This window comes from Egretta garzetta, unplaced genomic scaffold, assembly GCF_000687185.1.
Source record: "Egretta garzetta isolate BGI_Z169 unplaced genomic scaffold, ASM68718v1 scaffold293, whole genome shotgun sequence".
Taxonomy (NCBI): domain Eukaryota; kingdom Metazoa; phylum Chordata; class Aves; order Pelecaniformes; family Ardeidae; genus Egretta; species Egretta garzetta.
The window spans coordinates 3,842,681-3,854,807 of NW_009259318.1; the positions used below are offsets into that span (position 1 = coordinate 3,842,681).

The window sequence follows — 12,127 nt, forward strand, 5'->3', positions numbered from 1 at the left end:
AAAAATTAGAAATTTTTGAAATTAGTAGTAGAGTAAGGGCTTATTTTTTTAAAAAAAAAAAAACAATTAGTTTATACTTTGAATAATTTCCATGTGGGAGGTTTCTTTTGAACTTCTGAATGAACTTAGGGAAGAATTAAATTTTGTGATGCAGACCATGATGGGAAAACTATATTACAGAGCAAACAAATGATGCCATAGACCACGAATCAGTAAAGTCTCCTGACTGTCGAAGATCTGGATATAAGAATTTGAGTGGTCTCTTATCTGTGGACCCCAAATGTTAAGCCAGGACCTCCTGGCATTGTAAGCTTGTTATTATTAAAAAGTTAAATTCCTTTTTTGCTTTGGCTTTGATGATGGTGCTACAGAATTGCCACTTAGGCATGTATCTTTTGCAGCTGGTCAAAGTGTTTTAATATAAAAGTAAAAAAGAAGCAGCTTATTTAAAACATCCATGCCAGTTTAAATTCAAGAACATTAAAAAGTCAACTTCTTATTGCCTTTGAGAAATTGAGAATATCTAAATAAAACTGAAATGCAACAAGTTTGATTATTGAGATGCTTATTACACCACTTGTGCTGACGAGTTCTGAGAGAAGTCCTGAGGGTTCTGCTATCAATAGGCTGTCATCCTTCATGGAACGGGGAGACGTTCCCAGCACCTTGCAACAGAAGGAGGATACCGAGGGAAGGTTTTGGGTAGATACAGCCAGAACTCTTGTCCAAGACTAACCTGACTCTCTGATCTGGGTACCAGATGTGGTATTTTTCAAAGTGGTGAAAATGCTGCCCTAAAAATGATGTGATATTGCAGAAGACTTGGACATTCCGTTTTAAAAGGTTTTTGTGTCATAGATCTGCATTTCTCCCTGAAATCTGTGGGTGGTTTTCATGTAATGAGATAGTTTTAAAAGGTTTTTGTGTCATAGATCTGAAATCTGTGGGTGGTTTTCATGTAATGAGATGTAGAGATCTTCATCTTAGTAAGTTGACTAATGTTGTCTTTATAGAAAATGTCAGAAATCAGCACTTGTGCCATGTGGCTTGCTTTACCCTAAAGTAAATGGTTAGAATAGATTGGACAAGTCCTACTCTAAAAACACCTATTCTTTTCTGTTAACTCTAAGGAGAGCCTGGAGTGACCATGTCAGAAGCAGATGCCCACGCTCAAGACACATTTAAGCTGGCTTCTACAACCTTCTTGCACGTTATTTTTAATAGTAATAGTGTACCTTTCCAGACTTGGTTGTTGCTTACATTTGTGCAGTTTGACTGAGACTTTCCCTGTTGGAAATTCAGAGATGTTTCTTACAAGCTTTGCTCACAGACGAGCAGTCCCATTTTGCTAATGATAGATCTGCAAACCTCATGGCTCCCGATGGCCTAGCATGGAGCTGGTTGAAGTACAACCTTTGGATCCCACTAATGTGTTATACATGCTTCCTAGATTTTTCCCATCGGAGTTAGGAAATTGCATTTTAGTTTACACTGTTGTCTCATCTAGAAAGTAACAAGCCTCTACTGGCAGTCTGTATTGGTTACCTAAGGGAAAACAAAAATCCCCCAAACTAAAATAACTAGAGCCATCATCTGACCTCACTGAGTCTGACATACTTAAAATAATATTTGAAGGCAAGCTGGGGAGTGATGTGAAGAGATACTGAGCTATCATCTGCATTTCTGCTTCAGCTGAGTGCTGTTTGTCAGTTTGCTATTATCCCTTTCTCTCCAGTATTCTGGCCTTTTTTTTTTTTTTTTTTCTTCTCCCAAGCTTAGTTGCATTACCATACAAAAAAGATTGTACTGTTCTTGGACCTGGACTTCTTCAGAAGCATTCACATGACCTTGTGATCCCTTTCAATAATTATTCAGCTTTCTTCACACAGGCTTTTTATTTCGTGCTGAGATTTTGTAGTCCTAACCTAAACTTTTTTTCTGATACCACTCATAATGTTTCAACTTTGCAAAGGTCTGTGAGAGAAGGATTGTAGGAAAGTCAGTACCTTTTATTAGGCTGGTAAATACATATGGCGGAAAAAAAAAGCTTTTGGACATGCAGAGACCCTTGGAATTGCAGTGATTTAGCAAAGGGAGCAGTTGAATCAACTTAGTGCCACCAGAAGTGGAAAGTACCCTAGAGCCATCCCCCCAGATTTGCACTGGCTGAGTCACTCTTTTGTCTGTTCCATGAACCACTTGGACTCGCTAAACCAGCAGAAAACCTTCCATATTTTTTCCCTCTACAAAAAAAAAAAATTATAATTGCTTATGGAGGAGTCTGGAAAGCACCAAATTGGGTAGAGCACAAATTAAAAATAAGAAGTTCCTGGGGCAGGGTACTGAAAGAAGGTACCTTGGGAAGGAAGAGGAGAGAGCAAGAGCATTAGAAGTTGTGTTGCTAAACTTCATCTTGTAAAACTGTCACCCAAACCTTTGTGAGGGTTCAGGCTGGTCTTGGCTAGTCTCCTTTACTTCCTGCAGAGCGTGTGTATGGTTGCTCATAGGACTTAATTGACAAGTGGTGAGTTGCAAAATCACAATAATCAGCTTATTTTGTACCCCTATAGCCTATGCCTACATAACAGAACAGCCTCTGACTGTTGCCACTCCACCTTATGTATTAACCTACCAAAATTAATTTTCATAGCCAAGCATCTTTATTCACCTGTTTTACCACTGAATCTTCTCAGACAAGCCTCTTTTTTTCCTGTGAAAACCATTTCTTCTCATCCTGTTCATCATTTTAGCTCATTTTTTTGTCTTAGCCTGTTCTTTACAAATGCAGGGGTTTTTTTGTGTTGCATGAGATTGTCTGGGAGATGTCATATTTGATTATCTCAATGGTTATGAACGCCTTTCCCTGCCTGCTTGTCACTTCACCTGTCTTGAGCCATTTCATTGAAAACCCACCCAATTGTTTCTAAAATTAAATTCCATTGCTGAGAAGACAGTTCTGTTGTTGGCATCGATTGATCAGCGAGCTAGGAAAGTTGTCCTATTGTGGAAGAAATGAGCTTATAACAGTGTCTGTAGTATGATAGAAAGGGCTATTTATGAGTTAATCTCTATTCTGTTTTTACATATTTATCTTCACTGCAGTCCTATTAGGAATATTATCCATGCTCAGGAAAAATATATTTTGAATTCTTTGGAAAAATTATGAGAGCTCAAAAGGAAATAGAGGGTGCTGGAGAATGGTTAAATTAGAAATTCGTAATGGCTATTATAAAACAATTAACAGTAAGAAATTGTGGAGTTGGCTGGAGGCATTTGGTTTCTGAAGGAAATACAAAGGGTTCCAGGTATCCCTTCTCCTGATTTCTTAGGATTTCAAGGCACTGAGGAGATGGCTTCCCATTTCCTATATAAAACATTCCTTAACATTTTGAAATTGAGAGAAAATACAGTTAATAGTTAATGACACTGATAGATTGTCTCAAATGTTGTTTAAAGTTTTGATTGCTCAGTCAAAGAAGGTGTAGTTTATCAGGTCTTTTTTTCAGAGGGGAATAATAATAAAACTGGAAATTTAGACAAGGTGTCCCTTTTTTCCTCTCTTACAGCTGCTGTTTTATAGTAGATACATGTGTTAATCGTATGATATTACCACAGCCGTAACAGTAAAATCATTCTGGTCTGTTCTGTTTATGTGGCTTAAAGAAGCAAGTTGAAAAAACATAATTCTCAAACCCAGTCTGAAAAAATGCTAATGTAATGTTCAGAAGGCATTCCAGCTATCTTTTAGAGTTATTTTTAAGGGAGATGCTGCCCCAGTTTTCCTTTTTTTCCCTTAACCAAATAAATTTAATGAGTTGGTGTTGTTTATCACATCTCTGATACAGTAAGATTCATGTACGTTTAGGTGGAAGGTGAATAGTCATATCCTTGATTAGCAGTGCCATGAACTGAGTCAAAATGTTGATTTGCATCAAACAAACAGCACATGTAAGTATTTCTTATTGGATAATCAGGGCTGAAGTAACTAAGCCTAAACCTTGAATGTTTCTAAACTATTTCAGCTGTAATACAGGCCTTTTCAAGATCTTTTTCCATGGTAAGTTGAAATATCTGGGATATATGTACTGAATTCAGTATTTCACAGCTGCCTTACAGCAGTACTTCTTTGCAGTCATCTTATGCAGATCGGTGTTAATGATCAAACTCATGAGAAATTCACTTTTTCACCTCATTGGGTTTTAGTTGTATCTATTCCTAGAGTGCGTCATCATGACCCATGTTGAAATTGTGAAGGTGGTAATACTTTCTGATGTTTTTCTGCTTTCAAGCTATTGCAAGAAACCCAATTTGTCATTAGAATGGCTCAAGAGTTTAAGGTCTGCTCAGGAGGAGTGTACCTCTCTGATATTTCTGTGCCAAATGGCTGGGTTAAGGTAAACCATAACTATATATCTGAGAGTATATTTCAACATGTATCAAGGAAACAAGAAGATAGTCTGCGCTGCATTTATGGGACATGTGACATGCAAAGCTTTGCCACTAAGTCAGAACACTCTCTTACTCCTTATCCTTTCAGAAGGAAGAAAAATTCTACAATCACATCCTTCCTTTGAGTCAGCGGGGAGAGATGGTTTCCAGCTGTAGCCCCTCCTAGAAATTTTGTAGAGCTGGTGCAGTGATGGCAGTAGTACATGAGCAGGGCAATTGAGGTCCTGTATATTAAATTAAGTGGGATCTCCTGGCCTCTCTGAGGATCAGGAAGCTGGTACTGGTAAAGGAGCTGAAGTTCAGGAATCACTAGATGGCTGCAGTCTCTGTCATTTGTCCAAAAACTGGCTGTCAATTTTTAAAATCAGGGCTGATATTCAAATTATTCTTAATCTTTTGTTATGAGATGTTTTTATCTGAAATTGGAGCAGTTTATGGATTTTACCAGATGAAGTTGTTTGGGGTTTTTTGGTTTTAGTTTTACTGTTATGTGTGCATTCATGAAATAAATAATCCTGGCAACTTCTTGCAGTGTAGCTAGGGGTTTTCAGTCCATTACAGAGGCCTATTCCATTCCTGAAAGTAATCTTCAATTTTTTGAAGATACAGAGTTAGTAGCTGCTGTTTATAAATTTTCGATTATTGACTTCCTCTGTTGCAGTCATCCTGACAGAGAACTTAGCATGCGTGATGCTTATGTGCTGCCTACTTATAGCTACATGCGAAAGAGGAGGCACAAAAGAGGACCCAGGAAGCTTGCCGATACATTAGTCTTACTTCAGTCCCTGGGAAAGTAATGGAATGAGTCTCCTAGAAACTATCACAAGCCAAATGAAGCAGGTGGTTGGGAAAAGCCAACACAGATTTGCCAAGGGCAAATCACGCCTGACCAACCTGATCATCTTCTACAACAAAATAGCATTTTGTGTCGAGAGAGGGAGAGCAGTAGATGTTGTTTACATGGACTTCAACAAAGTGTTTGACACTGTTTCCGACAGCCTCCTCCTAGACAAACTGGAAAGATACAGACTGGATGGGTCATCAGTGAGATGGGTAGGGAATTGGCTCACAGGCCTCAGGCAGAGGGTGATGATCAGTGGTTTTTACTTGGGCTGGCAGCCTGTCACAAGTAGGATCCCCCAGGGATTGATATTGGGCCACATGCTGTTCAGTATCTTCATAAATGACCTAGATGATGGGATTGAAAGCATCCTCACCAAGTTTGCTGGTGACACTGAACTGGATGTTGAAGTGAGCATGTCAGAAGGGAGAGCCATCTTCCAGAGAGACCTGGACAGGCTGGAAGAGTGGGCTAGTAAGAACTATGTGAAGTTTAACAAAAGATAAATGCAAGGTGCTGTACATGAGATGACACAACCCAAGAGCCCAGTACTAGCTAGGATCTGCGTGGCTAGGGAGCAGCCTTGCTGAAAGGGATCCAGGGGGCCTGGTGGATAGCAAGCTGAACGTGAGTCCAATGTGCTGCTGCAGCCTCAAAGGCAAATCGGATCCTGGGCTGCATCCATAGGGACATTGCTAGCAGAACCATAGAATCACTTGATTGGAAAAGAGCTTTAAGATCATTGAGTCCAACCGTACCTGTCCACTACTAAACCATATCCCTAAGCACCTGTCTTTTGAATACTTCCAGGGATGGGGACTCAACCCCTTCCCTGGGCAGCCTGTTCCAGTGCCTGATAACCCTTTCAGTGAAGAAATTTTTCCTAATACCTAATCTAAACCTTCCCTGGTGCAACTTGAGGCCATTTCCTGTCGTCCTATCACTTGATGCTAGGGAGAAGAGACCAACACCCACCTTGCTACAACCTCCTTTCAGATAGTTGTAGAGGGCCATAAGGTCTCCCCTCAGCCTCCTTTTCTCCAGGCTAAATAAACCCAGTTCCCTCAGCTGCTCCTCGTCAGACTGGTGCTCCAGGACCCCTCACTAGCTTCATTGCCCTTCTCTGGACACACGCCAGCACCTCAAAGTCCTTCTTGTAGTGAGGGGCCCAAAACTGAACAACGTATTTGAGGTGCGGCCTCACCAGTGCCGAGTACAGGGGAAGAAGGATGACTTCCCTGATCCTGCTGGTCACGCTATTTCTGATACAAGCCAGGATGCCGTTGGCCCTGAGCTAGAGACATGATCATCCCCCTCTACTCAGCGCTTGTCAGGCCACACCTAGAGTACTGTGTCCAGCTCTGGTCCCCACAATTCAAAAAAGATTGAGACAGACTGGAGAGGGCCCAAAGGAGGGCCACAAAGGTGATCAAAGGGCTGGAGAACCTGCCCTGTGAGGAAAGACTGAAGGATTCGGGTCTTTTCTCCCTGCAGAAGAGAAAGCTCGGGGGGACCTCATCACAGTTTCCCAGTACTTAAGGGGCAGCTACAAGGAGGATGGAGGGTCTCCCTTTGGAAAGAGCCACATGAAGAGGGCAGGGGCAACATGCACAAGTTGCACTGGGAGCAGTTTTGCCTCAATGCAAGAAAGAAATATTTTACCGTGAGAGCAATCATTCGCCGAGGGATGTAGTGGAGTCCCCATCACTGCAAGTTTTCAAGATGTGACTGGTCAGGGTGCTAGATAATGTCATCTAGGCTTCCTTTCCCACAAAAGATTGGACAAGATGATCTTTCAAGCTCCCTTCCAACCTGGGCTGGTCTATGACTCTGTGATTCTACATCCAAGATTAAACTGTGCTCATGGGTTAAAATGAAAGGTAATGGTTTGCACACTATCACCCTGCTTATGGCACTAGGTTAATCATGAGTAAATCATACCAGCTTTGTCTGATGGTCTTTCAGATTTGCATTGGAAAGTGTGTTCTTTCCAGCTCCTCCATGCTGTCTTCTCTTCCGGGAGTTATCAGTACTGTGCCTGTCTAGCGCCTTGTAGTGCTGGGCTCTTACATTTGGTGTTAATCTAAGTATGGCCGGATAGGGACAAACAGTTTCTATTACTGTCATCTCCTCCATGCTGTGGATATGAGCTAGTGTACATCCGCCTAGCCTCTACTGCCACTGGCCTTGGTCTGCTGGAGCTGAGCAGATTGCTAGTCCTGTTTGGGGCCCTGCCTAGGTTTGCCAGGGCTCCTGCATGAGCTCCAGCTGGAGCTGAACATTATTTTCACAGATTGGGTAGGTATAATGATTGAGCTCTGGACTTAAACCAGTCAAATTACAAGTGTAAACTACCGCACATTCAAATCACAGGTTATCAGAAAGGTAAATTCACTGCATTAGCCTATTTACCACAGTTATTACTGGTATTTAAGAGTGAATTGAAACCAGGGTATCTGACAGCAAGGAAGACCTTTAGAATGTATCACTGTACGATCCAGTCTGTAATTTTAAACATGACCATATTTTCAGCATTAATTAATTTTATTTTGAATAAGCTGTATTTTCATGAGGCCGTAGGTTTGCATTTGTTACTGTTCTAGGATAAGCAAGGCCATTGTCCTATAGGCAGAATATCTGGTATTTTTTTCTGAGGCCATTTAATTATTTTACTTCGTTTTATTTATTTATTTTTTTCATGGAACTACTCGCTCTTTCAGTAAAGGTAGTGTTTGTGGTTGCACAACATCTGTTTCCTGTTGTAGTCTATATTCTCCCTGTGGTTTTCAGTATTCAGAATGGCCTCAGAATGTGAAACCCACACCACATTGTGGGTAAAGCAGCATAAACCGCTGGAGACACTGCCTCATAGCAGCAGAAGGTGGGTTTCTCGTACGGGGGATTCTGTGTGGCTAGGCTTCACCATGATGAGCTGATCCATCTGGGGCTGGAGAAGGGGAATGAATGTGTAAAGAAGTATCGCTTGGGACTCAGTTGTCACCTGAATTTCAGTATGTGAAAAGATGATGCTGAAATCCTTTGAAATTGGTTGATTAGTGATTGTTTCTTTTTCCTTGCACTTACTACATCATCCCTATATCCCATGCCACTTTGCTTCTGCCTTGCACCAGACTGTTTGGTTCTGTAGCTTATTGATGAAATTCTATTGAAATGTCCTAAAATGCAGATAAAGTGAGTGGAAACAACGTGGTACCATGGAACTATTCATATAGTGGTACCCAGCTGCTAATGGACAGGGGTTTATATTAAGTAATATCACACAGATGGGCTTAGGTAAGACTGCAGTGGGCATAGGGTGGCAGGTATGTGTAAGTACTTTCAGATAGGCATCTGTTTTGTCTAGGTGGCATAAAGCTGTTTTTCAAAGTAACCTGTACATGGCAAGCCAAAAATTAATTAAAAGCAGATACTTAATACTGAAGTCCTCCTTTCTCTTTTCCTCAGTTTCTTTCAGAATAAGAGCAAGCTTATTTCAACAGTTCCCCATTGAAAGTTTGCTAAAGAAAGTTCACCTCATGCCATTTACCTTCCAACTAATTCTCTTTGCTAGTAGTTAAGCAGGCCCTTAAATACAGAATTTTATTCCTTTTATAAGTACAAGGCAAAAAGTGTAGTAACTAAAGATACTGCTTTGCAATAGTGATGTTTTAGTGGTTATTACTGTGTGGTTTTAGTTGATCCACTTTCCAACATCCATCCATTCTGTGTATCTGTTTGGTCTGCTTAGCAAGCACTAATTGCCATATGTTAATTAGTTGCAAGCAAACGACTTATCTCTGTCGTTTAAGCGGGAGGGGGAAACAAGTAATCTCAGAAATGCAAGGTGACTGTGTTAGGGTTGGAAAAGGGGTGGTAGGCAAAAGGGGATGACCAATTTTGCTTGGTGGTGGTGATGGTTTCTTGAAGGGATGGTGGACTTAAGGACTGTTACTCACAGTTTGTCTTACGGATGTTAAATCTGTGTCCCTGGTTCTAAAGTTAACCATTAGTTTGTTGTTTAGCAACCTCATTTGTCAAAACAGAGTGTAGGAGGCATGCTGCTAGGAATTGAGGGTGCCAGCAGATGCTGAAATTTTTTTGAAGTAGAATAAATTTAATAGCAGAGCTTGTTTTCAAAAGGAAGTCCAGAAATTAGGCAATTATGCTGGGCTCTGAGCCCAGCTAAACAATCTGTGATAGGAAAAGCTATGTTTGGACTTGGTTATCAGCGTGAAAGACATAAGTTACAGCTTTAGGATGGTAAATGCACCATAATGCAAAGCGAAGCTGCCAGTACTGCGCTTGCCTTTCTGAAGGATCTTTGTGAGAACGTAGGACAAAACCATTTTAAGTAATATTCATCTTATTTTTGTCATGCATGTACATTAGTGTGTGTGTAGAAACATGTCATAGACTACTAGACTGAAGATTTTTTGGTAAGCCAATTCCATAGAGTAATTATGAGCTGCTTTTTTTTTCTGAAGTGAAGATGGAGCTTATTCCTACAAACGAGCAAGTATGCAGAGCCCCTTTCATTCTTCTGTAGGAAGTGTGCACATAAAGATTCGGTTCCCATTCTAGCATACTAAGTGCAGTAATGTCAGGCTTATGACAGGGAATAGTTTTAAGGAGAAATTGAATTATTGTGAAGACTGTAGCATTTTTCTTCCACATTTTAGTGAACTTAAAAATATTTTATTAATGTGCACATATACTGTATGCTGATAAAAGTATGGGTTTCAGTTCTGTTTCTCTATTCCTTTCCTGCCTCCCCATCTGTGCCTGGGTGGACAAAAGATAGGAGTTGCTCCAAACTAACCTTCTCATTTCTCAAATTCTTCTGATCACAAAACATCATCTATTTAGCCAGAGTTATTAAACCAGTTGATCCTGAAGGTTGTTGTTGCCCGAGTCTCTGGGTTTGAGCCACAGGAGGAATGGGAAATCATACAGACTTGTCTGTGGCTATCTTAATTCCACCAAGGCAAGTGAGAGAGATTTGAAAACAGTGATTTAGTAAGTCACCCTTTTTCCAGTCTTTAACTGGGAACATCCTTGGGTAGTGCGGAGGATGTTTTAATGTTTCAGGGACTAGTATGCTACCTTGAATTTTGTGAATCACATTGTTTTGAGAAGTTTTTACATTAAGGTTGGGGTTTTTCCTTTTTTTGGAAGGGTAGTATACATGCTGTAAACTGGAAACAAGCAGAAATATTTCAGAAGGAACTTTTCTATAAAATTGCATTTGTAAGCTTCTCTTAAAACACAGCAGTCTCTTCACTCCTGTCACTATGGTACTTTTTATAATAATACTTGGCATTCGTAAGGTACTTGATCACTTGAACATCCATACATATGTTCAATTAATCCTTTCAGTGCCTCTTTGAGGAAGTTAGGTATTACTTCTTTTTAGCAGTAGTGAAAAATGACACAGTAAATTCAAGTGTCTTGATCAAAGACATGCAATTATTTACAGACTATTACTGTTCCTTCTAGTACAAAAAAATACTGAACTTAGTTTTGAAGACTGTAAAGCTGTTTCTTTATTCAGACCTGGGAATATACATGTATTCTGTAGATCACCTTGACTGTTTGCCTCCCAGAATTTATGTGGGGCCTCCTCTTACTGCTACCTGTAACCTGGGCAAAGCTCACTTGGGAGGGACTGTGGATTACAAGATGCTGAGCCAGGACTCCTTGATATTGTAAGCAGTGTCTTCCATTCAAAACTAAATCAAGAGGCTAAATCAGAAATGAGAGAAGCAACCTCCAACAGGCACACGTAATATTAGTTCATAAAGCAAATTAAAGGAATGTTGTGTCATAATTTCACGTTATGATCTGCTTCTGAAATAGCATATATATATGATCCTCCGTGGTTTTTTACACTAAGTACCTGTTGAAATACAGGCTTGTTTTATTAGACTGCTGCATAACATTGATAGCATTTTAATGGCTAGCAGATTATTTTTGAATTTAAAATTTAAGTGTGGAGCAGCTGGTGAATTAATCCCTGATAAATAGTGACAGAATTATTCTGTATACATATAAGTTTGTATTCATGTGTATCCGTAGGTCATGAACGCTGATGGAACTGGGAGGAGAGTTCTGGTGGAGGACAAGCTGCCTCATATCTTTGGATTCACACTGCTGGGAGACTACGTTTATTGGACAGACTGGCAAAGACGCAGTATTGAACGCGTGCATAAGCGCACAGCAGAAAGAGAGATCATCATAGATCAACTGCCTGATCTAATGGGCCTGAAAGCTACAAATGTCCGCCAGATAATTGGTGAGTGAGACTGCTCATCAGGCAAGTAAAATGAAATAGAAAATTTCAGCAGTAATGTTCTGCAGGTATTATTTTGTACTGGATCAGGTTTTTAGAAATGGGCAGAATCCAGTTTTATTGCATGATAACTGCAGGCTGTACGTCTCTTGTGAGGTGCTTCAGTTCTCTAACTTGGAAGAGTATCAGCTGGAAAACAACCAGGCACCCCCCAAAATGGATAATTTTCTGTTGCTTAGGGAATTGGAGCAGCTCATAGGTCTGAACAACCCTGGATCCAGTGAGAGGAGAAGGATCATGGAAAATGAGAATTCCTCTTTATAACAGCCAGCGATTAGCTTAGCCTAGCTGTTTATGAAACTGCAGCTGTAGCAGCTTTTCATCTTGCAATCTGAACATGTGCTCCCAGTATACAAAAGCTGAGAACGAGCCAGTTTTAGGCTGTTCAGTGCTTTTCACATTAATACTGCAGAATACTTCAGTGGTTATCTTTAAAAATAACTACAAGTACTTTCTGGCCTGTAGTGTCTGTGGTGTAAAAATATAGA

The 12,127-nt window shown here is 40.4% G+C and overlaps 1 protein-coding gene across 1 annotated transcript in view; it reads left to right on the plus strand.

Moving 5' to 3' along the window:
• LRP6 (LDL receptor related protein 6) overlaps nt 1-12,127 on the plus strand; it is a 69,666-nt gene that overhangs the window by 27,776 nt on the left and 29,763 nt on the right. The window contains exon 6 of the mRNA XM_035892056.1: nt 11,366-11,582. Coding sequence (XP_035747949.1) covers nt 11,366-11,582 — 217 coding nt within the window. The remainder of the gene's footprint in view (nt 1-11,365; nt 11,583-12,127) is intronic.